Consider the following 27863-nt stretch of genomic DNA (forward strand, 5'->3'; position numbering starts at 1 on the left):
ATAGTTAGAGAGGAAAAGTGAATCTCTCTTTAAAAAAAAAAATAACCATACTTAGCCCTTAGGACCAGACTTATCATCCAGATTCTTACTACCTGTATGACCAGAATAATCTCAGGTAGAGAACTTAATTAAAATTGATTCTCAGCTGGTATGGTAGTGAACATTTCTAATTTCTATTTGGGAGGTGGAGGCAGAAGGATCAGGAATTCAAGGCCATCCACAGCTTCACGGTGAGTTTGAAGTCAAGTTTGGGCTACGTGATACTCTGCCTCAACACAACAACAGCAAAAATATTCAGAAGTGTTCCCATGTTAGAAACAAACACTGGTTCCTCTCTTACAAGCACATCTTTGATCCTGACCCAAAGAGTTCTAACACAGAGAGTTTTGGAGAAAATGACTAGATCATAGTAGAAACCCAGTAAAACATATGAGGAAAGAAGGCATTTAAAGAAATAATTATAAAACAGACAGACAACAGAATTATAAGCATCCACTTATGAGACTGAAGGTATCACCAATTATAAAATGGTTGTTTCAATATGATTAAAGAAATATACATATAAAAATAGAAAAAATACAGTCAAATTTGAAAATGAGTTAACTTTGCAGAAATTTGTGAGAAATACAATAAAATGTAAAAGTTTACTGCACATGGCTGGAGAGATGGCTCGGCAGTTAAGAGCACTTGCTGCTCTTGCAGCGGGCCTAGGGTTGGTTCCCAGCACACAGTGGCTCACAAACACCTGTTAACTCCAGTTCCAGAGGATCTGGTGCCTTCCTCTGGATTTCCAGGGCATTACATACTCATGGTGCGCACACATAAAATAAAAAAAAAAATTTTTAATCTAACAAAAACACAAACTTCTCTGGATGGATTACAGGTAACTTCACTGGATGAATTACACAGAAGAACAAATGGTGAGCTGAATCAATGAAAGTGTCCAAAATGCAACTCAGAGAGGCTGACAGATGGAAGTCCAAGAAGTATTAAAGGGATCAGAGAAGAGACTGAAAAGTTCTAAGATCTAATTGAATTCTATAATATAATAAAAAGAGCCGGGCGGTGGTGGCGCACGCCTTTAATCCCAGCACTCGGGAGGCAGAGCCAGGCGGATCTCTGTGAGTTCGAGGCCAGCCTGGGCTACAGAGTGAGTTCCAGGAAAGGCGCAAAGCTACACAGAGAAACCCTGTCTCGAAAAACCAAAAAAAAAAAAAAAAAAAAGAAGGGCAGTATCTGAAAAGAATTTTCCATACTTGTTGAACGACATCAATTCTAAGATCCAGGAAGCTAGTGGATCTCTAGCATAACAAATAAAAAAGAAACTTAACCTTTAAACAACCTGTAAGACATCAGAACACAAAACCAAGAAAATTTTCAAAACAGTAGAAATGAATCATTTACAAAGACCATACATTTAACATTTTGCAAACTAAAACATTTACAAATAAAAACTATGCAAATATACTGGCCTTGAATCATATAGGATTATTAAATAAAACTTAAAAATCAAATTCTTAGTTGTATAAACTATATTTCAAAAGCTCAACAATCACACATAGCTAGTGGATACTGTACTAGAAGCACTGATATGTAGCACCACTATAAAATTCTGTATTTAAAGTTTTTATTTACCATTGTGTGTGTATATGATGTGTGTATGGGTGTGAGCACATCACAAATGTGGAGGTCAGATGACAGCTTTCAGGAGCTGGTTCTCTTCCACATTTACATGGCTCTGGGAACTGAACTCAGTTACCAGGCTTAAGTGGCAAGTGCTTTACCCACTAAGCCATCCCACCAGCCCTAAAATACTGTATTGATCAGTGTTAAATTAATGATATCTGATTTTCAGTAGCAACAGGAAAGGCAAAAAACAACAAGAATAGTATTTTTAATATGCTAAGGAAAAATATATCATCTCAGGATACCTAGTCTAGCCAGGGTAGTGGCTCATGCCTGTAACCTCAGCACTTGGGAGGCTAAGGCAGGAGGATTTCTCTGTGTCTGAGACCAGGATGGGATATAGAGTCAATTACAAGCCAACCTGGGCTAGAATGGGACCCTTAAAAGGTGTTTCTGGGGTGGAGTAGAATACACATTTAATCGCAGCACTCGTGAGGCAAGAGGCAAGTATAGCTCTGCAAGTTCCAAGCCAGCCTAATATACATAATTCCAGTCTAGCTAGGCCTACACAGTCATACTCTGTCTTAAAAAATAATTTATAAGATTCTCTATCTAGTAAAAAGTTTTTAATAAACAAGTACATTTTTATACAAGCAAAATATATAATGCTTTATTAATAAAACCCTCTTAAAGGATAATCTGGAGATAAAAGAGAATGATTCTTTACAGAATATTTGAGATTCAAGAAGGAATAACAAACAAAAACTTGAAAAAATGTAGGCAAATATAAACAAACACTATATAAAATAAGATCTGATTTGTTGCGGAAGGGAAATAGACAAACAGTATGACAGTATTTATATTGGAGGAGACAGTTGTACTTAAATATATTAAGGTCCTTTGGAAAACATCCAAAATGAAGCATGTAAAAGGAGAGAAGACAGAAAAGATAATATACAGTTGGAGCACAAAAAATGGCAGACATATATTTAAATATATCAATAATGATAACAAATACAAATTGGTTAAATTTCTGTGGAGTACATATTGGCAAAATAAGGAACATTTCTTATTGATGTTAAGAGGAAGAGGAGCAGAGGGGAGACACTTCTTTACCTGCATGTCACATTTGGCAGCTTTCACAGCATCAAAGAGATCATTGGATGGCAGCACTGATTCATTCTTGCCATTCCCACTACGTACTATTCGGGACCGCTTCTTCCGATGTTTTGCCACCTATTAAGTGTAGAAATATTAGGCATACAAAAGCTGTAAGAATGATGCTAACATTTGATTTTATCATTATCATCTTAAGTAGCCTTAAGCTGCCAATTACACAGCTATGCTTCCATTATTGTTTCAGAACTTAAGTAACTGACTTTTTTATTGTTGTGAAGTTTGTTATTACTAACCTTTTTTCCTTGTAAAGAATTCCAGCACCTCTCCATCCTAATGTTCTCTTTTCTTCCATTCCATCACCTGAGTCCCTTCCAGATATTTCTTTGCTGATTCCCCGACTAGGTTCTAAATTAATTAAAACAGACTCACTGGGGCAGCTCTGGGTGGTCGTTTCGCTGCTCTCTTCTTCACATTGCGTCTTGAGCTGTCTTCAAAGTCACTGTCTTCATTACTTGACACAGAAGGACTATCCCTATTAAGAGAGTATGATTTCCCTTGTATCACCCCATTTCTTCCACATAAACATTTAAATATAGCCGGGCGGTGGTGACGCATGCCTTTAATCCCAGCACTCAGGAGGCAGAGCCAGGCAGATCTCTGTGAGTTCGAGGCCAGCCTGGTCTATAGAGTGAGATCCGGGACAGGCACCAAAGCTACACAGAGAATCCCTGTCTCAAAACAACAACAACAACAAAAGAGTTATCTATAATTTCTATTTATCTCTAACTGTGCCACATCTACATGAGAAAAATGTTCAAATTTTAAGAAATAAGGGGCAAGAAAAATCACTTCAAAGCAGTGGAGATGAAAAAACGAGTAACTAAAAGCAGGTGAGATGGCTCAGGGAGTAAGAGCACTTACCACCAAAGCCTGATGACCAGAGTTCAGCTCCTGGAACCCCATGGTGGAAAGAGAAAACTGATTCCTGAAAGCTGCCCTCTGACCTACATGTATATGTTTGTGGCATGCCAATATGTACATATACACCTAAATAAATTGTACTTATCTTTTTTTTAAGAATGAGGAACTGAAACAGGTGAATGAGACAATTTGTATTCACAGGCATATTCAGATTACTACTCTGTGTGCAGAAAAATCAACCTGGCTGAGGAAAAACTTATCACTCATACATAAGTAGATGAGTGTGTACCTAGTTCATCCTTGAAATATAACCTTAGTGATTCAAGTTTATAGTGCTGACATAATCTAGTCCTCAATAATAGCACTGGCAGAAACAGAAATGATTCAGAGAAGGCCAATTAAAACAAATGGGATAAAGATAACGGTATGTGCGATTATTTTTTTTCCTGGAAAGATTACAAAAACATGATATGCTATTATAATCTTCACAGAATGAACACATAAAGCTATAAGGATCATGGATCTGTTTTAAAAATATCAAACAGAACTATAGGACACTAAAAAATACCTACAAATTCTCAAGCAACAAATTAAGTACTCTTTATTTATACAGTGTCTCAGTCCCTCATTCCACTTAGCGACTATCATGTGCTAAGCACTGTTACATGTTCAAGACAGGTTTAGGTAGCAAGATGAATTCAAAACTAGACATGTACTCTATTCTTATTTTCAGGGTAGCCCAGGCTGGCCCTTTGAACTTACAATTAAGATGTGCTAGTCTTGATGTTTATAAGATGTAAGACAGCTAAGAACCAGTCAGCAGAGCTGGGAGGAGCCTCCAGTCTGAAGCAGTACAGCATTTCCTCCCTTCCTCTCTTCCCTTTTCCCGTTCCCTGCCTTCCGTGTTTTTTGTTTGTTTGTTTGGTTGGTTGGTTGGTTGGTTGGTTCATTTTTATATATTGTTTCAAAGCAGAGTCTCATGCAGTCCAGGCTAGCTTGAACTCACTATGCAGCTGTCCTTAACCTCTTGATCCTCCTGCCTCCACAGCCCAAGTTCTGGGATTACAGGTGTGTCCCACCACATTCAGCTTGCAGTACAATGTTTGTGCTGTTTTCATACAGCCCCACACATACTATAGAAAGCATCAGAGGGGAAAGCTGCTGGGGATACAGGAGGGTCCCCCAAAGGCAACAACCTCTCCCTCACCGACTGCACTCACCACTCTGCAGTATCCTGTGAGTTCCTGTCATCACAGGATAGGCTGGTGGAGGAACAAGGAGACAAGGCCATCTGTGCACTTCTCACAGACTTTTGACGTGGGGAGAGCACACTGTCTGAGGAGGAGCCATGAAGCTGAGAGGAGGGTGACGACAGAGCAGGCATGTTAATCCAGCTGTAGGAGAAAAGAGGAAAGTGTGTTTCTACCACAACTACTCCATCCCTGCCATGACCATCACCTTTCTCACCTAGGATATGGTCAAAACAATACAAAGAGGCAACCTAACCACGGTGAGGTATTAAGGTCACGACTTCCTCAGGGTTTGGCAAACAGGGCCGGTAATCCCAGCTACCCGGCAGGCTGAGGCAGGAAGGTCACCAAATTCCAAGCCAGCCTGGGTTATGGAACCCATTCCAGACCACCCTGGGCAATTTAGTGAGACCTTATCTCAAAATAAACAGGAGAAAAGAGGCCTGGGGATTACAGTTGAGTGGTAGAAGGCTTGTCCAACACGTCCAAGACTCTGGGTCCAATCTCCAGTATAGGCAAATAAAATAAATAAATGAATGAATGAATGAATGAATGAAATAGGCTAGAGGATTTACACACCAGAGCAGCTTCAGGCATGAATCCCTTTCATAGGAGCGGAGGTGGGGTGAGGTGGGGATGGGGGTGGGGTGGGGGTGGGGATGGGGGGTGAGGGCACACTGGCTGGTCTAAGAGAATGAAGCTTGGCCTCCAAAACCAAGCCCAGCAGAGCACCTCAGAGTTGCATTTCTGGAAACCATTTCCGGGTTACACAGGGAACGGGAGACTAGGAATGATGTGGAGGTAGAGGGGGCCCTTCGAATCAGGCCACAAACACTCCCAAGAGTCAGGGCAGTCCGGCTTCCCTATCTCCAGACGGCGGTCTACGGCCAACCCCAGGAAGCTTATTCGAGCTGAGGGCGGTCCCCCGTTTGGGAGACTACCCGTCTCTCCGGGTCAGAGGATGGGATTCTCGGCTTCCATAGCGGCCACCACAGAGGAACGGAGGGCGGAGGGGCAGGGCGGGCGGGTGGGAACGCGGCCTGCTCGGGGCCACCTCACTGTTTGAACTCGGAAGAGTGACCTCGAGACGAACACAGTTGAGGAAAGGTCACCTCCTCCGGGGTTCCTTCAGGTCTCAGTGGACATCCCACCTCTGACAGAGACGCCCCGCCACGGGCGGCTTTCCCTCCTGCGATGGCGGGCGGGTAAAGCCCAGAAAAAACGCGGGAAGGCACGAGATTCGCCGTGCGCAGGCGCGAAATCCAACTGGGCTTCGCGCGGCTGGGAAGTGTCGCGAGACTTGGGAGAGCGCGAGCTCGTGCAAGACACGCTCCAGGCACACAGCAGGCTCGCTTCGAGCAGCCACCAGGCATGAGGCATGCATCCCAGTCACGTGGGCTCGAGCGCGTGCGGGTCGCTCCACCCTGGCCACGCCCCCTTTCCTCTTATGTTCTCCCCCTCCATTGGCTGGGCGTTCAGCGACTGCCTCCGGCCCGGCTTCTCAATTGCAATAGGCTCAGTTTCACGCAAGCCCCGCCTTTCGAGCAAGAGAGCCACGCCCCCTCTCAAAGCCACCTCCCCCTACCTCGCCAACCTCCGCCGTGCGGCCGCGCTCCGCCCCCTGCCGAGTTCCCCTTCCACATTGGCTTCATTTCTACCCTGGCCCCGCCCCCGAGGCCGGTCTCCTCTTATCATTGGCGAGCCCCCGCTTCGGGCCCCGCCCCCTGTCCCGCTCCCTGGCTCCCATTGTCTCCGCAGATGCCGCCTGGTCTAGCTCTCGTGCTGGGGCTGTTCAGTTTCGGGGGGCACGCTCTTTCTCTTTTCTTCGAGACGTCCCGCGGCCGAGAAAGGAATTCTAGAGTTCCGTGGAGTCCTCTTTTCTCCTCAGGACCCACTTTGCCCCGTCCCAGGGAGGAGAGCAGCGATGTCCGCGCTGCGTCCTCTCCTGCTTTTGATGCTCCCTCTGTGTCCCGGTCCTGGTCCGGGACCTGGGAGTGAGGCAAAGGTCGTCCGGAGTTGTGCAGAGACTCGGCAGGTGCTGGGAGCCCGGGGATATAGCTTAAACCTAATCCCCCCCTCCCTCATCTCAGGTGAGAAGAAAGAGGAAGACCGAAAGAGTCCGGGGTGGGAGGGGGCGGGGACGGGTCCTCCCCATCTCACAATGACTTTTTCCTTCCAGTGACCATTCTGATAATTGTTTCCTCTCCTAGGCATCTTTCTTCTTCTTCTCCTCCTCCTCCTGTAACCTCCTTACCAGGATCACAATAATCCTGCTGCTCACATAATAGCGCTCGCTCAATCCCCGCCCAAGGAATTCCCCTCTCTGTAATTAGCCCACCCGTTAGTGTCTTTCTTAGCAGCCAGGAATTCCCTTGCAATTTCTGTGAGCTTCTTTTATGATAATACTTTCTTGCTCACCAAGTAGCACCACCCCTACAATCCCCATTCTTCATCCCATAGCTGTCCCATAAATCCTCGGAGGCGTGGGGTGTGCCGTGTTGGGGAGGGTCACCTGAAGACACTCTGGTCACTAATTTGGCCCTCAAAGCAGCTGTCAAATAGACGATCCCATGACAAATAGGGGTGAATTTGGCATGGGTGAGGGACAGACAATAAAGGAGGGTTCAGGTAGGGCTGAAGGGGCAGACAAAGGGAAAAGCGACCGGGCAGGTGGAAGAGAATGATCACCCCCAGAGACAGGTGGGAGATGGAAGGAAATTCATAATGTCCCTTCTTGCTGTCATCCACTGTCCCCTCTGCCCAGGTGAGCACCTTCAGATCTGTCCCCAGGAGTACACCTGCTGTTCCAGTGAGACAGAGCAGAAGTTGATCAGGGATGCTGAGGTCACCTTCCGTGGCCTGGTGGAGGACAGTGGCTCCTTCCTGATTCACACACTGGCTGCCCGGCATAGAAAGTTTAATGGTGAGGACCTTTGGGGGTCCCCAGATGTGCTTCAGACCTCTTTATGCTGACGATTCCCACCCAGCTTCCTGTCCCCACCTCCTGCAGGCTAAGGCCTGCCCACCAAACACCCCAGAACTCCCCACAACTGCCCGGCCCTGCCTGTCTCCAATTCCCACTCCATACTCTCTCCAGTCCCTAGCCTGCCAGCTCTCCGACTTGCTCGGTTTTCTAATTCTTTTGCCTCTTCTTCTCCTCCTCGTTCTCTCTCCTGTCTCTGCCCTTCCTCTGCTCTCCCTCTCTCTATTCCCTCTTCCCATCCGGCCACCCGTGTTAGAGTTTTTTCGGGAGATGCTGTCCATATCCCAGCATTCTTTGGCCCAGCTCTTCTCGCATTCCTATGGTCGCCTGTATTCCCAGCACGCCATCATCTTCAATAGTCTGTTCTCTGGCCTGCGGGACTACTATGAGAAGTCTGGCGAGGGGTTGGAGGACACCTTGGCGGATTTCTGGGCACAGCTCCTGGAGAGAGCCTTCCCTCTGCTGCACCCACAGTACAGCTTCCCTCCTGACTTCCTGCTCTGCCTCACTCGACTCACCTCTACTGTTGATGGCTCTCTGCAGCCTTTCGGGGACTCACCCCGCCGCCTCCGCCTCCAGGTGAGGGGGTCCCACGACCCGAGCTTCAGCATCCTCTCACCTAGTGACCTCTAATTTATGAATCGCCATCTCCCAGACAGTCTCCCCATTTTGTGCCCATGTCACCTCATGCCCTGCAGCTCAGCCTTTCTCTGACTCGGTGATCCCCATCTCAAGCTTGGTCACCTATGGCTGGACAGTGTTCCTTGGTCTCCTTTTAACTCCACGCCCACCCTCCTTCTTAGCCCTACTTTTATATACACACTTGGCCTTCCACCCCCAGCTACTTTTCTGCCAACACCTCTCTAGTCCTCACACAGTGACGTCCTGTGGTTCAACTAAACATGAACTGGGCACTCCATAGTTGGGAATCATTTTTCACTTACAGTATCACATTGAATTGTCACCATAATTGTTTGAGGTAAGTAAGAGCATCCTTACTTTGTAAAGGAGAAAAATGGGGCTCCCAATCAAGTCCCATAGCCAATAAGTAGTAATGCTGGACTTCATACCTCAAGCCTTCTAACGTTTAAGTTCAGTGTTCTGATTCACAATCTATCTCTAAACCTTGTTCAACACAATCCTACCAGCTCTTTCCAAACACCCAATCCTTCTAGACCATAATTCCTTCGGAGCTATTGAACCTCCCTTTTATGTCACCCAACAGTGTACCCACCCAAGTTAACCCCACAAACCCAATTTCCTACTGTCCTTCAGCTCCAGTCTTGACTAAGTCACAATAATTTTTGTGTTTGTTTATTTTTTCCTTACCTTCTTTCTTCCAGATAACCCGGGCCCTGGTAGCGGCCCGGGCCTTGGTCCAGGGTCTGGAGACTGGAAGAAATGTGGTCAGTGAAGCGCTTAAGGTTAGAGTGACCTGAGTACAGACAGAGCCTAGGGGTGAGGAGACAGGCGCCAGCTGGCGGGAGGGGCCTGGAGCTGTCTCTCCTTACCTGCTCCTGGGCTCTGGTGTTCCAGGGCACATCAGGAAGGAGGGCCAGAGTCAGGCCTCCACCGGGTCTGGGACACGATCTCCTGTGACTTCTGATGCTCCCCTCTGGTGACTCACGTGCCTTCTGCCAGTCTCGGAGGGCTTGTTTATTTCCATAGCAGTTCGAGATTATAGTGAACCCCTCAGTGCCCCCCTCTCTCCTCCCTGTTGCTGAAGGCCTCCGTACGTCACTGGTCCTGTCCCCAACCTCACCTCCTGGCCCCTCCTCTCTCCTCAGCCGTCTTGGGCTCACTCTTGGCCCTGAACCCTTCCTTACCACCTCCTCCCCAGTAACACTCTAGTCAAACATTTCTCATGAAGTACAATCAGCAACCTTGCCTCTGGGTACTCCCCTTCTCAGCCCAGGCCCCCGTAGCAGCCTGGTGCTGTCATGGGGGGAGGTCACATGGGGTCACCAGCCACAGTTGCTCACATCCAGCTTCCAACAGATAGCCTGGGGAGGTGGGTCAGGATCTCTGACCTCTATGCCCGGCACCAGGTTTACTAAGAGCAGCCTAGGTATTCATGGATGCCCAGACCCATTCTCTACCCCTCCCCAGGTGCCCGTGTTGGAAGGCTGCAGGCAGGCCCTGATGCGTCTGATCGGCTGCCCACTTTGTCGGGGAGTCCCCTCGCTTATGCCCTGCCGGGGCTTCTGCCTCAATGTGGCCCATGGCTGCCTCAGCAGCAGGGGACTGGAGCCGGAATGGGGCGGATATCTGGGTGAGGGGGCTCAAGAAAGCCGGAGGGGAGGAGGGCCCTGAGTAAGGTTGGGGGTCATTGTGTGAGAGAGTGGCCTAAAACCATACGGGGGGGCGGGGGAAGAATACTAGGGAGGTGGGCTTTTCTCATGTGATCACACACACCACCTCCGAGCAAGCAAATTGCTCGTTCCTTTTAAGGCCCTAGTGAGATTGGTGGGAATATCCTAGGTCAGCGCACATACTTTCTCTTTCCCCCCTGCCCTCAAGATGGTCTCCTGCTGTTGGCTGAGAAACTCCAGGGACCTTTTTCCTTTGAGCTGGCTGCAGAGTCCATTGGGGTGAAGATCTCAGAAGGGTTGATGCACCTGCAGGAAAACAGTGTAAAGGTGTCAGCCAAGGTAGAGAGAGGGAAGGGGTGGAGGTCAGGTGTGGCTCACAGTGTGGATGTCAGAAACAATAGAGCATCTGGGGGAGACTAGATGGGGACACGGTGTGGTTTGCTTCAGAGTGACTGCGTTGGGGTCCTTTCCTGTGCACAGGTGTTTCAGGAATGCGGGACCCCGCACCCCGTGCAATCTCGTAACCGTCGAGCACCAGCGCCCCGAGAAGAGGCAAGCCGGCCGTGGAGGGCGGCGGCCGAGGAAGAACGACCCACGACGGCAGCGGGCACTAATCTGCACCGCCTGGTGTGTAGAGGAGCTGCGGGTGCGGGTGGGCGTGGCGTGGCAGGCGCTCCGCTCAAAGATGCGCTGCAGCTTTGTCTTCTGTCGCACAGGTAGGGGAGCTCCGCGAGAGACTTGGCCGAGTGCGGGGCTTCTGGGCTGGATTGCCCGTGACGGTGTGCGGGGACTCGCGCATGGCGGCGGACCTCTCACACGAGGCGGCACCCTGCTGGACTGGGGTTGGGAGAGGCCGGTGAGGCTCTGGCGGTAGCGGCGGGAGCCGGGCTGCTGCGGAAGGAGGGAAGGCAGGCAGCGGGAGCCTTTCGGGGTGTTGTGTCCTCAGGTACCTGTCGCCTGTGGTCGTGGGCTCCTTGAACGAGCAGATCCGCAACCCCGAGTTGGAAACCTCGGGTCCCGATGTCCCGACGCGGCGGCGGAGGCTACATCTCCGAGCAGCTACGGCTCGGATGAAGGCGGCTGCGCTGGGTCAGGACCTTGACATGCATGATGCTGGTGAGGCCCAGAACCCCATCCCGCACCGCCCCTTGCCCCGGGTCGGCTGGCCGTCTCCAGCGAGTCTCCCCTAGGGGCCCGCCCATTGCTTCTCACGTCCCGCCCACTGCCCTCCAGCTTCATCCCCGCTGCGAGCCAGCTCCCTGCTGTGGAGCTCAGCCCACTGCCTCTCTGCCGGCTCACTGCCCCCTGGAGTACCTGCTCGTAACTTCCCGTTGCCCCTGACACCACCCAGCACTCCCGCCCTCCACTCCCGCCCATCTCCCTCTGAGTCCCACTCCCTGCCCCACTAGCCCCGCCCCCATTAACTAGCCTCATTCATTCCTGTTCACTTAAGCCTTTCTTAAGTGCCTGTCTGAAAGGTCTCCATCCTTGATTGCGGTGGAAGACGCAAACATTCCTGCAGAGAAACTTAGTGTAAAGAGCAGTCCTGGGGACAGGGAAGCTAGCCGTGGGACCACTGGGCTGCCCCGCCCCCACCTCCAGATTAGCCGGAAAGAAACAAACACTCACATTTTATTCTTTGTCTTGATCACTCTCCCTACTCCTTCCTCCCTCATCCCCCGTTTCTCTGCTTTTGTGTTCTATGGCTTCTTGTCTGTCTTTCTCCCTATCTCTACCCATTTCTGTCTTTTTTCTGTCCCTGGCTTTTCCCCTCTCTCATTACCTTCTCCCATCTCCATGTCTGGTGTCTGATTTCTGACGGTGCGTTCCCTGCCCTGGCATTCCTGTCCATCACTCTTACGTGTGTATCCTTTTTTGGTCTCTCTTTATCTTTTTTTTTTTTTTTTTTGGTATATTAATTATGCAAAATAATGGGTCTCGTTTTGACATTTTCGTGCATGCCTGTATATAAAAACATGTGCTTTGTGTTTTATCTCCATTTCCCGTCCATTTGCACCATTCCCCCCTCTTTTTCTCTCTCTTTCTGCCGTCTACCTCTGTCCTCTGCGTCTGCACAGATGAAGACGCCAGTGGCTCCGGAGGGGGACAGCAGTATGCAGATGACTGGAAGGCTGGGGCGGCGCCTGTGGTCCCCCCAGCCAGGCCTCCAAGGCCACCTCGCCCTCCTCGAAGGGACGGTCTTGGGGTCAAAGGAGGAAGCGGCAGTGCCAGATATAACCAGGGCCGAAGCAGGAATCTGGGATCATCTGTTGGTCTCCATGTTCCAGTCACCATCATCCTCTTCCCCTCCGCCCTGACCCTGCTTGGATTTCGATAACCAGGGAGGGGTGCCCTAGCATCAGAAGGGTTAATGGCCCTTTCCTCTCCACCTCCCTCAGCTGAGCATGAAGGAGAGTGGAAGGGGGCTATAGAGAGGGTAGAAAGGGACTTTGTGGGTGAATGGCTGGGGCCCCAGATCCAGGAGTTTCCCATGGATGGGCTTGGGGGGTGGGTAGATGGGTGTTCATAATATTTATTTTTTCATTTGGGAACTGGGGATATTTATTTAGGAAGGGTGTATGGTTCAGCTCTTTTAAGGTTTGGGGCTCATTGATGCAAAAGGCAGGGGGTGGGATGTTGGGGAACGGGTTGAAGGAACTTGGAAGTGGGGAGGGGGATACCTGGTATTGAAAATGGACACATTAACCTAGCTGGGAGTGATGTCGCATGCCTGTAAACCCATTATTTGGGAGGCTGAGGCAAGAAGATTGAAAGTTGGAGACCAGCTCACACAAAAACAAAGCTAGGTACTGACGGTGGGACAGGACGGGGTAGGGGACATGGACCTGGGTTCTATTGGCTCTTTAAAGCATCTGTTTAAGTGGAGGGAGGGGGGAGGCTCATCTTGTGACCTTTGCCATCCACATCCTTCAAAGCTTCCATTTCATATTTCAGTGTTCAAGTCTGTTTATTGGTAAATAAATAATAATTTATTGGACCATCCGTGTGGCTTTCTGTGTGTATGTGTGTGGTGTGCATGTATACACCAGAGGCCAGAGGAGTACATCTGTCCTGCTGTATCGCCCCGTCTAATCCCTCGAGACAGCATTCTCACCGAACCTGGAGCTAGGCTGGCAGGAAGCTCCAGCGATACTCTTGTCCCCCCATATCACTGGAGTCACAGGCAGATGCATTTGTGGCCATGCCCAGCTTCTTCACACGGGGGCAGGGTCCTTAGGCATATGTAGCAAGTGTTTGTCTTTCAGTCTGTTTCCATACTTCTTAACTTCCCTCTTGGGCATCTGTAACTGGCTCAGTTTCCAGCTGCTTCCTGCCTCTTGGAGTGTGTTCCCTAGGAGCAAGCAGCCCTAACTAAGGAATAACCCCAGATTTCCCAAGCCTGAGGTCTGACTGTCTTAATCTATTAAAAGAGAATTGTGGTAATCAAACAGGAATCACATGACGAAGTACCTGTAAAATGTGAACACCAGGCCTGTTTACATTAACACACCTCTACCCTTGCCTTAGGGGGTAAGGGGAGCAATTCTTGGCAAACTTTGGCTATCATGTCTGTCTGTCTGTCTGTCTGTCTGTCTCCTCTCTTCCCCTTTTCCCTCTCCCCTCCTCTTCTCTCCTCTCCTCTTCTCTCTCTCTCTCTCTCTCTCTCTCTCTCTCTCTCTCTCTCCTCTCTCTCTCCTCTCTCTCCTTTCACCTGAATAAATCTTTTGTTTTGTGGAAAGCCAAAAAAAAAAAAAAAAAGATGTAATTGATTCCTACTTGGAAGGAGTGTAGAAGTGGCATCTTTCAAAGGCAGGCTAGGTTATCTTTTCCCCAGTGGACTGGTAAAGGGGCAGGGAGGGGAGAGACCCAGAGAGAACGGATCAATGCCCAAGCAAGCAAGTAAGCAGCTACTTGGACTGGCGGGACAAAGGGAGGGGAGAGGGAGGAGTCTGAGTGCTGAGAAAAGTTTGTAGGGAAAGTTGATCCGAGGAGCCGGGCGGTGGCTGAGGCAGCCCGACCTGATTTTTCCACTGCTCTCCTTACGGCCTGGTGAGTGGCTAGAGAAGCTGAGGCTGGAACCCGTGGAGGGACCTTTGAATTTATGGACGGAGACTTGAGGGGTTCACAGAAGACCCTTAACAAAGGGCTGACGACAGATGAAGCCGTCACCAAAGCTGCAGAGGGGACCGTGAGCTGGGATGCGGGTAATGAGAAGAGCTTGAGATGGATGGGAAGAAATAAAGTTTAGCTCGGGATAGAGGAATTGCTGGCTGAATTCTGGGGGCTGTGATGGGGGAGGGAGTTGGGGATAATGTCAGAAGGAGGCGGGATAGCGAATTTGGACTCTTTTCGCTTAGGGTCACCCTGGCAATTCGGGCAAGGGGGCTGTCAACGCTCGTTGAAAGGACTTTGATCTTTGATTGCAGGGTGTGATCTGAAAAGGTGGAGCTACACTCCAAGTTCATTAGGAAGCCTAGGGCCCGGGAAAGAAGAAAATCAATTTCTCTCTCTCTCTCTCTCTCTCTCTCTCTCTCTCTCTCTCTCTCTCTCTCTCTCTCTCTCTCTGCCCTCCCTGTGCACTGATAGACAGGATTAGGAAGCATTTGCACCAGCCCCTTTTAGACCTTGGGGTCTGCCTTGTGCTGAGTGGGAAACAGCCTTGCCAGCAGGAACAGTGGCTCACATCACTCCTCTAGGTCCACCACCCCCTTCCCCCTCCCGGGTTACCCAACCTGTTCCTATCTGATCCCCCCATTCTCTCCTAAGGTTTCCCCCATACTAGTTCCAGAAGGAGGGAGGTCCTTCGTTCCTATTTGTGATTGACAGAGGGGCAGTCAGAACCTGGCTTGAATATGCCCTGATGGAAGGTCACCATGAACCAACAGGTTCAATCTTACTTTGGTGTCTGTTTCGTTTGAGAGCTGGGTCCTGGCTTTCTCTCCTTCTCTTTTAAATATCTAAAGCTTGGAAGGGGGTACAGTTGGAGAGTTAGGGGTTGGCTGAAGACAAGCAAGGTTGGCAGAACAGGGAATAGATGCCATCTACAAGGGTCTGTAAAGAGCACACACAAATACACACACACACACACACACACACGCACGCACGCACGCACGCACACGCACACGCACACGCACACGCACCGGGCCACTCCCCATCCCTGCCTCAGGTCTCAGTGGCAGGAGAAGAAGAAGAAAAAGTTCTACCCTTCTCCTTAGACTCCTCTCCTTCCCCCTCATTTCCCTTCTAGACGCTGACAGAGGCAAAAATCTGCTAACTCAGGGGGCAGACTCAACCAGGGCTGCGAGCAGGCCTGGGGAACGAGCCCCTGATCTCCAAAAGGTGCCTTTCACGGCTGCACAGCCATCTCCAGCTGTCTCTGCCACCCATGGCTCTTGGCCAGGGCTCTGTCACTGTCTAGTGTCACTTGTGATACATGGGTCCTCTGTCTCCTGCCAGGACCATGAGGCTCTGGAGGCCTGGGAGTCTAGGGGTGGCTCTGGGAGTCTTCATGACCATCGGATTTGGCCTCCAGCTCTTAAGGGGACCATTCCAGAAGAGGTGAGTCCCCATCCTGTCCTACCTCTCCGATTATTACCCTCCCCCAACCTACTCTTCCTTAATCCCTCTGGGGATGTGACCCTTGGAGGTAAACACTTGTGTGTGTGTGTGTGTGTGTGTGTGTGTGTGTGTGTGTGTGTGTAAGCGTTGCATTCCTACTGTCCATTCCTTACAAGGACCCACCTGCTCCACATAATGGCAAGGGACAGGGACACTCCCCTTCCTTTCTCTTTCCAGGTTACCTGGGCTGCAGCTCCGACAGTCCTGGATCCCTTCATTGGGACCAACTGTTAAGTCTTGCCTACCACGACAGCGGCTTGTGTTCTTGAAGACCCACAAATCTGGGAGCAGCTCTGTGCTCAATCTCCTTCATCGCTACGGGGACCAGCAGGGGCTACGCTTTGCCCTGCCTGCCCACTACCAGTTTGGCTACCCAAAGCTTTTCCAGGCCTCTAAGGTCAAAGGCTACCACCCCCAGAGTTCCGATACCAAGAAGCCTTTCCACATTCTCTGTCACCACATGAGATTCAACCTAAAAGAGGTGAGCAGGTTCAGGGAGGGTGGGGTAGACTTGAAAAGAGATCTCCACAGGCTTGTGGGCAAGATCTGTAAGAGAGGGATGCCATGACTTGGTAGGGGGGTTCACCCACAAGTTGGACCCTAAGACATAAAAATGAGGTTTCCTATTGCTCATTCTACAAGTGCCCTTCCTCTGGGGCAAGTGTAGTGTTGGGAGCCAGAGTGTTCCTTTCTCCCATATGGGAGCTGTGTGTGGAGGATGCATGTGTTTGTGGAGGCCAGATGTCAATTCCAGATGTGTTTCTCACTCTCCACCTCAGCTTTGGAGACAAGCAGGGTCTTTCACTGAACCTGGAACTTACTGATTCAGCTAGACTGGCTGGCCAGCGAGCCCCAGGATCTTCCTGTCTCCATCTCCTTAGTGCTGGGGGTTATGTGTAAAAGCCACGTTTTGAAACTTCATGTCACTTCTGTGTTAAGCCCTCAACAGAGTACAGACTAGTCGAACCAATAATCCCAGAACTGAGGAAGTTGAGACAGGAAGCAACTGGAGGTCAGACTAGGGACGTAGCTTGTCTAGCATGTATAAGGCCCTGGGTTCAATTCCTAGCCCCACATAAACCAGGTGTGGTGGTGCACACCTATAATCCTAGCACTTGGGAGATGGAGCCAGAAGGCTCTGATATCAAAAAGTTTAAAAAAAAAAATAGTTGAAGGCCAACCTGAGCTGTATAACCAGACCCCCATCTCAAAAACAAACAGCAATGGCCACAGCAGCACAAAAAAGATCCCAGTTCCAATCCCAAAGGAGACTTCGCTTAAGAGAGATGAACCCATTCTCTCACAGGCTTTACCAGTGCATGCTTGTTGGCAGAAACAGAAGCACCGGGGCCCTGGGTGTGGTGGCTCACGCTGTAATTCTAGCCCCATGAGGGGTAAGGAGCACCTGGCAGAAGAACAGAGAAAGATTGGTGTGGTGGGCGAGGAACTTAAAAGAAAGATTGGTAAAGGCTGTTATGCTTCCTGCTTTCTCCTGCATGTGTGTGTGTGTGTCTGTGTCTGTCTGTCTGTCTGTCTGTATCTGTATTTGATACTGGATCTCATGTAGCTCAGACTAGTTTCGAACTCACTAAGTAGCTAAGGATGAGCTTGAACTCCTGATGCTCCTGCCTCCATCTCTTGAGTGTTGGGTGCAAGTGTGCACAAACCACTATCCATTTATGTAGTGGTGGGGATGGACCTCAGCACTTTGTGAATGCTAGGCAAACACTCTACAAAGTGAGCTGCTTCTCCAGCTCAGACGTTCTTTGGGTGGATTTTTTTTTTTTTTTTTTGGATAGTTACCATTATGACACTCACCATTAGCCCAGAATGTCCCAGAACTCATGGCAATACTTCTATCTCAGTCTCTCAGAGTGCCATAATTGTAAGTGTGAACTACAATGTCCAGTAGACATCAAATATTCTTGGTGTTTTTGTTTTTGTTTTTAATGAAGTACTGGGGGTTGATCCCAGGGGTTCCTCACACATGCTAGACAAGCATTTTACCACTGAGCTATATATCCCTAGCCCTGACTGGGCATTCTTAGAGGAAGCAAACCATCACAAAGACATGATGATGCGTGTATATATGTGTATATCGGGAGAGTATGTGCAGCCAATAGACTAGCAGGGACCGCCAAAACACTTTATTTTGAAACAGACTCTTGTTACATACCCTGGGTTTTCCTTGAACTCTTAGCTATCTCGTCCTTCCTCAGCCTTCCAAGGGCTAGGATTACATGTGTGAGCCACCATACCCAGCATGCCCTCGTTGAAGGCAGAGCAGGACAGCTGAGGATCGGGAAGGTGATGATAGGAGCAGCGAGGGGCCACTGTTGTATGACAAGGGGCTCCTGATAAGGATGGGACAGTAACAAGGATCACTGAACTCAGTTCCTCGAATGGCTGAGAGATGACCTTCATGGTCAATGCCACTCATTGACTGCCTACCGTGTTCAGGCACTTCCACGCTCTTCCAGATATACTAATCCAGATTTATACCCAAAGAAACAAAGGCTCTGATACCATCAGTGAAAAGCCAAAGTCACACAGGTAGCAAATGGTAAACTGGGAACAGTTATTTTTAATGCCAGAGACAGTTAACTACCTTCTCCTTTCGGGGCGGGGCTGGGGGGCAAAAACAGATTTCAAAGGCTCTGCCCTCGGGGCATGCCCATATTAATGAAGAAAGTCAAAAAACACTCAGTTAAGGAAAGGCATAATTTAAAAAAACAATCTTCCTGTGTAGGATGTGCGTGTCCCTCACTGTGATACAGGCAAGGGTGTGCCATGGAGCGTAGGCGGCAGTCAGAGGACAACCTTGTGTTAGTTCTCACCTGCCACCGCATTTGAGACTGGGTCTTTTTTGCAGTCTGTGGCTATGTATTCCAGGCTAGCTCGTCTGTGGGTTTCTGGGGACTCACCATGGGAGGTTACAGAGGCATGCTACTACGTCTAACTTTATTTATCTGGGTCATGGGGATTCAAACTCAGGTCCTCACACTTGCACAGCGCTTTACCCACTGAGCCATCTCTCCAACCTGTCATAACTCTTTTTTTTTTTAAATCCACTTACGTTTATTTTTTTTCTCAGTAAATTTTCAGTCTGTTCTGTTCCGTATCCCCACTCTGAAATCTTCACTCTACGAAATGTGAACCGCCATTTGTCCTCAGGCTGTCTCCTGCAGAGTTGGGGTGGGGGATAGGAGTTTGGGGAATGAAATTTCTTGACAACAGGAGAAACGTAACCATTTGTTCTTTGGGGGGAGGGATGGTTAAAGACTGATGGATGCCTTGTTGCCGATTTGGGGGCTTGCTCATTTGGTTTCCAGATGCATAGCATAACACCTTAAATTCCAAATAAGTTCCTTTTATCATTTTGGAGATTGATCCAAACTTATTTATTTTATTCATCTGAAGATTTATTTATTTATTTGTGTGAGAGAGACAATGTGTGCCTATGCATGTACAAGGAGGCTTAGAAAGGAGAGCAAGGAGTTCTTTCTCAGGTATCATTCTCTGTCTGTTCCTTTGAGGCAGGGCCCCTCCCTGACTGAACATGGGGCTAGGTTCTCAGCTAGGCCGGAAGTCATCAAGCCCCAGTGATCCTCCTGTCTCTGTCTTCATTGGAGATAAGCTTACGGGCATTTGTAGAGATACCTGACTCGTTACATGGATGCTGGGATCTGAAGACTGGTTCTCACAATTGCAGCATACAAGGTCTTAATTACTGAGTCATCTGTCCAGCCCCTGATCCTAATTTTAAAAACTGCCTTAAGGACAGACTTACTACCAATTGCCACTGTGATAGAGAAAGGTTAGATTCCACGATAAAAGTCATTATCATGGAGTCTGGGAACTATTAACACAATATGTCAGTCTGCAGGGCTATGTTACAGCACAACCCAGCCTGACTCTCAAGGCACCTGTTGAGTAATAGAGAGAGACACACATCTCAGACTTTAGTCCTACCGGTTTTCCAGCACCGCACCCCCTGACCCCTGGTGTGCCCTACTTCAGGAGTATCTTGTTCTCCAAGATCTTCAGGAATTCAGAAGTACCTTGCGGTACATCATCTTGGACTGGTCTGAGAACGCATCTGCTGTCCCTGATGGAATCCTGAGGAGCCTCAAGTCTAGTTGTTTTCTTGAAGCTGTGACCCAGAGTCCCAGAAAAGGCATTTAACAGTTTTTGTTGTGTGTGTGTGCTGGTCATGTTGGCACCTGTCTGTAATTACAATGCTCAGGTGGCTGGGGCAAGAGTTCAAGGACACCCTAGGCTGCATACGTGTGATCCTGTCTCAGAAAGGGGTAGGGATGGGGAGATACAGTAAAATGTTTACCATGCGAACCATTTCAGGATCTGAATTTGATTCCTAGAACCCAGGTAAGAAAGCTGGGCACGGCAGCAGGCTCTTGTGTTCCCGGCATTGAGGAGGCAGAAACAGGTGAGTCCCTGGGGCTCCCAGACTAGCCAGCCTTGCCCAGTTATCTCTCACTTGGGCCAGTGAGAGATCTTCTCTTGAAAACAAAGGTGGACGATGTCTGAGAAATGAGGCTCTCCCCCAGAGTCCGTATGCACAAGAAGAGCACACACATGAACACTTGCACATACGAACACACAAAAACTGAATACAAAGATCTTTTATTGTAAAAGTAAACACCAAGTCTGGTTCTTAGAGATGTTAGGTGTGTGTCAGCAGCTCCCAGGGTTCTACCCGTCTCTGTCTCCTCAGCACAGGGCTTATTATGGGTGAGCACCACTGTACCTGGCTTTTAGGTGGGTATTGGGAGTCTGGACTTGGGTCCTCGTGCTTTATGGACTGAGCCATTTCCTCAGCCCCAGGAGTTGAGAGGGGTTTTGTTTTGTTTGTTTTTTTCTGAGGCAGGGTTTCTCTGTGTAGCTTTGGTGCCTGTCCTGGATCTCTCACTCTGTAGACCAGGCTGGTCTCGAACTCAGAGAGATCCGCCTGGCTCTGCCTCCCGAGTGCTGGGATTAAAGGTGTGTGTCACCACTGCCCGGCTGAGAGTTTTTTATCAACTAAAGAAGACACAAAGACCCAAGGACATTAATGATCCAGAGAAGCTTTGTGTGGTCCAGATTTCTGACTAGCTGCCATCTCGTGTATTCATCTCAGTCGCCTGGGAACCTCTGACTACTTCCCTTTTGCAGACAAGTAAACTGAGTCTCAGAGGTGATACAGAATTTCCCCCCAAGATCATCCAGCTAATGAAGGAAGCCAAGGGGTGACAGCAGAGTTCTGAAGGCTCACCAGAGCCTTAGCTTGTACTTATCTTCTCCTCAGTCAAGTTCTGTCTCTGTGTCTGCTCTTTCTCTCCTCTGCAGGTACTACAGGTCATGCCTTCTGACAGCTTCTTCTTTTCCATTGTCCGAGACCCAGCGGCTCTAGCCCGCTCTGCCTTCTCCTATTATAAATCAGCTTCATCGGCCTTCCGAAAGGCACCGTCTTTGGCTGCTTTCCTGTCTAATCCTCGAGCCTTCTACAGACCCGGGGGCCGTGGCAACCACTATGCCCGCAACTTACTATGGTTCGATTTTGGTTTGCCCTTCCCCCCAGAGACGAGAGTCAGTCCTCATCTACCCAGAGACCCCAACCCCCTCCAGCTACATATTGTGCCGCCTTCTGGTGCTGGCCCTGGAAGTCTCTTCCAGCCTATGACCACAGTTGCTAATAGTCATGAGCAGCTAGCCAGTTTTGCCTCTTCGGATTTTGGGCCCTCATCTTTTATCCAGTGGGGTCTGGCCTGGTTGGACTCGGTCTTTGACTTGGTCATGGTGGCTGAATACTTTGACGAGTCATTGGTTCTGTTGGCAGATGCCCTGTGCTGGAGTCTGGATGATGTGGTGGGCTTCATGCACAACGCCCAGGCTGGAAGTAAGCAGAGGCTCAGTGCTGTCAATCAGAGTACGGTGAAAGGTGAAGATCAGCAGCTGACTGCACGGGCCCGGGCTTGGAATAACCTGGACTGGGCTCTGTATACTCACTTCAACCGGAGTCTGTGGGCACGGATAGAACAATATGGCCAGAGTCGGCTGCAACGGGCCGTGGCTGAGCTCCGGGCTCGAAGAGAAGCTCTGGCTAAACGTTGCCTGATGGGAGGTGAGGCTTTAGACCCCAAATACATCACCGATGTAAGGCTCCGTCCTTTCCAGTTCGGTTCAGCTAAAGTTTTGGGCTATGTCCTTCAGAATGGACTGAGCCAGAAAGACCGAGAGGAATGCGAGCGCTTGGCCACCCCTGAGCTACAGTATAAGGACAAACTTGATGCCAAGCAGTTCCCCCCGACAGTCTCCCTGCCTCTCAAGACCTCAAGGCTACTTCCCCCGTATCTATCGGATTACAAATTAGAACACAAGTGGCCGGCGGAGGACAGCCAGATACACCTTCCCTTTCCTTGGAATGAATAGGAAGTTGGCTCTAAGGTGAGACTGGAGTTGTCTGGCCTTTCTGGAGGAATTCCAGCAGCACCTGCCCCCACCCTCCACCTCCAGCTGCTCACTTTGCCTCTTCAAGTCTCAAGACAGGTTCATGTAGCAGTTCCCCCCAGAGCCCCCGGGGAGGAGCCAAAGAAGAGTGAGCCAGAGAAAGTTTGGGGACCATTTCTCTATGAAATCTTTGTCATGGAGCTGTGTGGATTTCACTGTGAAAATACTTGCTGGATGAATAAACACTATGAAACGTTTACTTATTTTTTTAAAACATTATTAGATTTATTTTTTTGTGTGTGAACGAGTGTTTTGCCTGCATGTGTAAATGTGCCCACAGGTCTCCTGGAACCGGAGTTACCAATGATCATGAGCCATCATGTGGGTGGGTGTTGGGACCAAAGCCCTGGTCCTCTGCAAGAACAGCAAGTGCTCTTACCTCAGAACCACCTCTCCAGCCCCCAGTTATTAGTTTTATGTAGGGCTCTCAAAAGGGAAGGGATGGGGAATCTTTTGTTGGATAGAAATTGGACTGGAAAGGGTTCTTTTTCTTCTTTCAGTATTTCCTCAAGGAATACAGCCCATTGGTAAAATGAATGACTAGCATGAGGCCGAGGGTCATGTATGCCAGACACTTCACACACGCACACACAAGCATACTACCAAAACTAATAACCTCCACCACCACCACCACAAAAGTCCAAGAAAAAGACAGGGGGGTAGCTCAGTTGGTAGAGTGCTTGCCCAGCATGCATGAAGCCCTCAGGGATTCCCTCCTCAGCCCTGCATAAGTCAGACCTGATGACACCTGTAATGCCAGCCCTCCGGAGAACCGAGGCAAGAGAATCAAAAGTTTGAGTTCATTCTCAGTCAGATAGGGTGTTTAAGGCCAGCTGGGGAAACCTGGGAAACCCTGTCATAAAAAGAAAGAATCGTGAGGGGGTTGGGGCAACAGAAAGAGAAAATTAGGGAAGAGAGCAAGGGAGAGAGGTCAGAAGAGAAAGAAAGAAGGCGGGGAGAAGGAGGAGGGGCGAATAAACAAATAAATTCTACCCAAAGAAGCCTGTCAAGTCTCCTACAAATTCCTCAGCAGCCGGCATTCACGACCCCCACCCCCGCGGCCCCAGCCATGAAACCTCGGAGGCTACGCCCCTTCCCTTCCCTTCCGCTTCCGGTTTTTCCCCGGTCATTCAGCCCCGCACCCCAGTTCCGGCGCCGCCGGGTCTGGGTTCCGGGTTCGTTTCCCTGGTTTCCGGGCCCGGCTGGTGTCTCCCGCTGCCGGGCGGAGCAGCGGCCCTCGGGGGGGTCGGGACTCGCCGGCCGAGCTCCCGCCGGCCCGGTCTCGGGTCGCGTCGCCTTCCCCGCCCCATGGAGTCCCAATGCGACTACTCGATGTATTTCCCGGCCGTGCCGCTGCCGCCACGCGCCGAACTGGCTGGGGACCCGGGCCGGTACCGGGCGCTGCCCCGGCGCAACCATCTGTACCTAGGGGAGACGGTCCGCTTCCTGCTGGTGCTGCGCTGCCGGGGCGGCGCGGGGCCCGGCGTCGGGGGCGGCGCGGGCTTGGCATCCCGAGGGGCCTGGACCGAGCTGGCGACTGCCCTGGCCGCCCTGGCCTCGGTCAGCGCCGGAGGGGTGCTGCCAGGGGGCGGCGGCGGCGCCGGCGACCAGGATGCTGAGCCCCCGGGGGGAGGGGACCCAGGGGGCGGGGGCTTGTTTCGAGGCTGCAGCCCCCTTCTCACCCACGGCCCGGGCCCTGCTACCTCAGGGGGAGCGACCACGGTGAGGATCTCGGGGTGACAAGGGCTGAGGGGAGGTTGGCTGGGGCCACAGAGGAGGCAGTTTGGGGCATGGACTCTTTAGGGACCTGACGCAGGAAGGCAGGTGAAGACAGCATTGTCCTGCCTTGCAGAGGGACCTAAGGCAGGAAGGGGATGACAGCGAGAGGAGGGGGCGTAAAGACTTGCCCTGTCTTGCAGCGAGGTTGAAGAATCCTGCATCTTTGATACTGACTTCTCACCCCTTTCATAACCCCTAGCTGCCTGTGGAAGAACCGATCGTGTCCACAGATGAGGTCATTTTCCCACTCACTGTTTCACTGGATAGACTGCCCCCAGGGACACCCAAGGCCAAGGTAGGATGACAAAGCTGGAGCTGTTGCCCTATAATTCAGATGACATTTCAAGACCCGTCTATCAGACCTGAATCATGGTCCGATGGCTCCTGTACCTAGATTGTAGTGACCGTGTGGAAGCGCGAGGTCGAGGCACCGGAAGTCCGAGATCAAGGCTACCTGCGCTTACTGCAGACTCGATCTCCTGGGGATACTTTCCGCGGAGAACAGAGCGCCTTCAAGGCCCAAGGTGGGGGAGAGGAGGAAAGCTAGAGCTTGGAGGAGGGGTAGATTAGAGGGGCCAGACTGTAGAAGGGAAGAGCTGTAAGGTAGTGGTCTGATTTCTTGCCTCATTCTCTCTCTGCAGTGAGCACCCTGCTGACGCTGCTTCCCCCTCCAGTTCTGAAATGCCGGCAGTTCACTGTGGCTGGAAAACACTTGACCGTCCTCAAGGGTGAGCGGATCTGCAGGCTCAAGGCTTGAACAGCTGCAAGGGAGTGGACTGGAGGGCAGTGATGGGTCTGTTATGCTAGGTCAAGGGGGTGGGGTCTCACTGCTCTGAACTGGGCTGGTTCCCCTACACAGTGCTGAACAGCTCTTCCCAGGAGGAGATCTCCATCTGGGATATCCGAATCCTCCCCAACTTCAACGCCAGTTACCTGCCTGTCATGCCGGATGGCTCTGTACTTCTGGTGGACAATGTCTGGTGAGGTTCTGGGGAGGGGCAGGGATGTTGAGTGGTGCGGACAGAGATGGGCTATGGCAGGCAAGCTCAGTGCACTGCCTTCTTTTCTTCTGAACTAGTCACCAGTCTGGGGAAGTCTCCATGGGCTCCTTCTGTCGGCTTCCTGGTACCTCCGGCTACTTCCCCTGTCCACTTAGTGCTCTGGAGGAACACAACTTCCTGTTTCAGCTGAGAGGGGGTGAGCAGCCCCCTCCCGGGGCCAAGGAGGTGAGCTGGTGTGTTCGCATAAGTGATGAAAACAGAGGGAACTGGAGATAGGGTTCAGTTGGTGGAGTGCTTGTGTACCAAGCACAAAACCTTAGGTTCTGCCCTCAGCATTCAGGCGTAGTGGCATGTGCCTGGGATCCTAGCACTTGGGAGGTAGCAGGAAGTTCAGAAGGTCAAGGTCATCCCTAGCTATATAAGGAGTTGCAGACCAGTTTCAAAGAATAGACAACGGAAGGGAAAGTCCATGGGCTTAAGAGAGGAGAACTCTGAACATGGGAAGTCTCCCTTTTTCCTGTCTGCAGGGTCTTGAAGTCCCCTTGATTGCTGTGGTTCAGTGGTCCACGCCAAAACTGCCCTTCACCCAGAGCATCTACACCCACTACCGGTGAGTATGTGGGAGACCACCAGGCACTTTTCCTGCTCACCTCTGCCTAACACATACACCCAGCTTCCTCTTCCACTGCTCCTAGCCTGCCCAGTGTCCGCCTAGACCGCCCCTGCTTTGTGATGACTGCTTCTTGTGAATCCCCTGTTCGGACCTACGAGCGGTTCACTGTCACCTACACGCTGCTCAACAACCTCCAAGACTTCCTTGCTGTGAGGCTTGTGTGGACCCCGGAACACGCACAGGCTGGTGGGTCACCTACCAGGCTGAGACCTTGTCCCCTGGGAGGGACAGGGAAAGCAAGTTGTAGGGTAGTGAGAACAGGTCCAGGTGGTGTCAGCCCCACCTCAGTGGGTGACTGCAGTACCCAGATGGCTCTGCTGAGTACCTGGCTAGTCATCCAGGGTCACAGATGGGGTGTTAAGATAGGCAGTGGGCAGAGACACTGGATCTACGCTTTCTGGTACAAGTCGTCTGTCGTCCCGTCCCCGCTCCCCCCCTCCAGTTACTAGATCTGTGACCTTGGGTAAGTTACTTTGTCTCTCTGGGCTTCTGTGCTCTCTAAAACTGAGTAAATAACATCTCATGGCTTGTTTCGCATATTAACGAGTTAGCGCACGATATTGGTTAGAACAAACCTCAGCACACAGCAGCATTAACTACCATTGTCTATAACCCTCAGCAAAGATAACATTGACTCAGTTTACTCCACAGAGCACCTTGCGAATTAAACTCCCCCCCCCCCCCCATGCTGGTAAAGACCTATGGGAGCTGAGGAAAGCTGTGCAGTGCTCACGGGTACCTGCTTTCTGTCCCCAGGAAAGCAGCTGTGTGAGGAAGAGCGTCGGGCCATGCAAGCAGCCCTAGACTCCATCGTCTGCCACACGCCCCTCAATAACCTTGGCTTCTCCCGGAAGGGCAGCGCACTTACCTTCAGTGTGGCCTTCCAGGCCCTGAGGACGGGGCTCTTTGAGGTGGGCCCAGCGTTGGGTGGAACAGTTGGGGTTTCCTAACTTCTAGAGGGGAAATGTCTTAGGTGGCACTGGAAGGCTGGGCACAGGGAAGGCGAAACCCAGTCCAACCTGGGTCTGTGTGAAGGTCTGCATCTTCCTACCCAGCTGAGCCAGCACATGAAACTGAAGCTCCAGTTCACGGCCAGTGTGTCCCACCCTCCGCCTGAGGCCCGGCCCCTGTCCCGCAAGAGCAGCCCCAGCAGTCCTGCTGTCCGGGACCTGGTGGAAAGACACCAAGCCAGCCTAGGCCGTTCTCAGTCCTTCTCCCACCAACAGCCTTCCCGTAGCCACCTCATGAGGTAAGGGACCTGGACTGGTGTCAAGGTGGCCAAGAAGGAAGTTGGGAGGCAGGAGCAGGGCGCTGGGAGGGATGCTGCACCCTCCCAGCGCCCACAGCCTCTGTCTTCTCCCAGGTCTGGCAGCGTGATGGAACGCAGGGCCATCACACCCCCTGTGGCCTCCCCCGTCGGTCGTCCCCTCTACCTGCCCCCGGACAAGGCTGTGCTTTCTCTAGACAAGATTGCCAAGCGCGAGTGTAAAGTCTTGGTGGTGGAGCCTGTCAAGTAGCACCAATCTGCTCACTCAGCTCCGTACACTCCAGAAACCCTCACCCCCGGAGGGCTCCTTGTTCCTAGGCGGCGTCTCCCACTGGAGGCAGAGAGGCCCTTTGGGGCTGCCTGTCTGTGTCTGCTGGTGAGGGATGAGGGCAGAAGCTGTGAAGTGGGCAGCATGGCGGCAGCTCGGCCAACAGTATTCCCCAAGTTCTCGTGGGGGGGGCTGGCCCCACCCCAGCAGGGCAAGGGGCTGCAGGCGCTCCCTTGTCCCTCCCTTTGTCCCGAGTTTACAGAGTACTCTCATCCTGTTCAGTCCTCTCTGCCTCTGAAATTCCCTTCCACCCACCCGCAGGGCTGAGATTAGAGGGTGGTAGTGGTAAAGGGACCCCAACAATGACAATGACTCTCCTGTCTCAGGGGTTGGGGACATAGCTAGGTGGCCTCTTTCTGCCCCTCATGTTTACGTTGGCAGCCTGAAGCACTTTAAGTTCCGTTTTCTTGGTTTTTTTTTTTTTTTTTTTTTTTTTTTTTTTTTTTTGTCTGTTCCTGTAACTTATTCTCTGACTACA

At 50.8% G+C, this 27863-nt stretch overlaps 4 protein-coding genes across 5 annotated transcripts in view; 3 read left to right on the forward strand and 1 right to left on the reverse strand.

Annotated features, from left to right (window-relative positions):
* The window catches only part of Stag3 (STAG3 cohesin complex component), a 29827-nt gene extending 23668 nt beyond the window's left edge, over positions 1-6159 (reverse strand). The window contains exons 1-4 of the mRNA XM_059249827.1: positions 6029-6159; positions 4887-5060; positions 3175-3277; positions 2743-2862 (exon numbers count right to left, since the gene is read on the reverse strand). Coding sequence (XP_059105810.1) covers positions 2743-2862; positions 3175-3277; positions 4887-5050 — 387 coding nt within the window. The 5' untranslated portion in view covers positions 5051-5060; positions 6029-6159. The remainder of the gene's footprint in view (positions 1-2742; positions 2863-3174; positions 3278-4886; positions 5061-6028) is intronic.
* Positions 6160-6476: 317 nt separating this feature from the next.
* Gpc2 (glypican 2) lies at positions 6477-13214 on the forward strand. Of its 2 annotated transcripts, none has more exons than XM_059249829.1 (10): positions 6477-7006; positions 7681-7839; positions 8156-8478; positions 9243-9323; positions 10009-10171; positions 10420-10538; positions 10692-10838; positions 10928-11067; positions 11158-11327; positions 12290-13214. In XM_059249829.1, the coding sequence occupies exons 1-10, from the start codon at positions 6841-6843 to the stop codon at positions 12547-12549; spliced, it is 1728 nt and encodes a 575-aa protein (XP_059105812.1). In that variant the 5' UTR covers positions 6477-6840; the 3' UTR covers positions 12550-13214. The 2 variants fall into 2 exon arrangements, with proteins under 2 accessions (XP_059105812.1, XP_059105811.1); XM_059249828.1 differs by having other exon boundaries at positions 6480-7006; positions 10420-10550.
* Positions 13215-15479: 2265 nt separating this feature from the next.
* On the forward strand, positions 15480-22507 carry Gal3st4 (galactose-3-O-sulfotransferase 4). The gene is made up of 3 exons (XM_059249406.1): positions 15480-15770; positions 16008-16311; positions 21177-22507. Exons 1-3 carry the CDS (start codon positions 15646-15648, stop codon positions 22257-22259), a joined length of 1512 nt encoding a protein of 503 aa, XP_059105389.1. The 5' UTR covers positions 15480-15645; the 3' UTR covers positions 22260-22507.
* Positions 22508-23500: 993 nt separating this feature from the next.
* Trappc14 (trafficking protein particle complex subunit 14) lies at positions 23501-27559 on the forward strand. Its single transcript, XM_059248996.1, has 11 exons — positions 23501-24059; positions 24316-24411; positions 24511-24640; positions 24758-24844; positions 24976-25096; positions 25195-25342; positions 25645-25727; positions 25813-25976; positions 26547-26701; positions 26846-27039; positions 27154-27559. The coding sequence occupies exons 1-11, from the start codon at positions 23646-23648 to the stop codon at positions 27305-27307; spliced, it is 1746 nt and encodes a 581-aa protein (XP_059104979.1). The 5' UTR covers positions 23501-23645; the 3' UTR covers positions 27308-27559.
* The last annotated feature ends 304 nt before the right edge of the window (positions 27560-27863 follow it).

The sequence above is a fragment of the Peromyscus eremicus genome, chromosome 23 (genome assembly GCF_949786415.1).
Source record: "Peromyscus eremicus chromosome 23, PerEre_H2_v1, whole genome shotgun sequence".
NCBI classification, from domain to species: Eukaryota; Metazoa; Chordata; class Mammalia; order Rodentia; family Cricetidae; genus Peromyscus; species Peromyscus eremicus.

What these genes read in the sequence shown, in the direction of transcription:
- Gpc2 (XM_059249828.1), top strand. Translation starts at nt 6,841, where the DNA reads ATGTCCGCGCTGCGTCCTCTCCTGCTTTTGATGCTCCCTCTGTGTCCC. An exon ending in GGAATGGGGCGGATATCTGG is followed by an intron (nt 10,172 to 10,419) that starts GTGAGGGGGCTC and finishes CCTGCCCTCAAG; the next exon opens with ATGGTCTCCTGCTGTTGGCT. An exon ending in GCACTAATCTGCACCGCCTG is followed by an intron (nt 10,839 to 10,927) that starts GTGTGTAGAGGA and finishes TCTGTCGCACAG; the next exon opens with GTAGGGGAGCTCCGCGAGAG.
- Gal3st4 (XM_059249406.1), top strand. Translation starts at nt 15,646, where the DNA reads ATGGGTCCTCTGTCTCCTGCCAGGACCATGAGGCTCTGGAGGCCTGGG. An exon ending in AGGGGACCATTCCAGAAGAG is followed by an intron (nt 15,771 to 16,007) that starts GTGAGTCCCCAT and finishes TTCTCTTTCCAG; the next exon opens with GTTACCTGGGCTGCAGCTCC. An exon ending in TGAGATTCAACCTAAAAGAG is followed by an intron (nt 16,312 to 21,176) that starts GTGAGCAGGTTC and finishes TCTCCTCTGCAG; the next exon opens with GTACTACAGGTCATGCCTTC.
- Trappc14 (XM_059248996.1), top strand. Translation starts at nt 23,646, where the DNA reads ATGGAGTCCCAATGCGACTACTCGATGTATTTCCCGGCCGTGCCGCTG. An exon ending in CCTCAGGGGGAGCGACCACG is followed by an intron (nt 24,060 to 24,315) that starts GTGAGGATCTCG and finishes CATAACCCCTAG; the next exon opens with CTGCCTGTGGAAGAACCGAT. An exon ending in CTTCTGGTGGACAATGTCTG is followed by an intron (nt 25,097 to 25,194) that starts GTGAGGTTCTGG and finishes CTTCTGAACTAG; the next exon opens with TCACCAGTCTGGGGAAGTCT.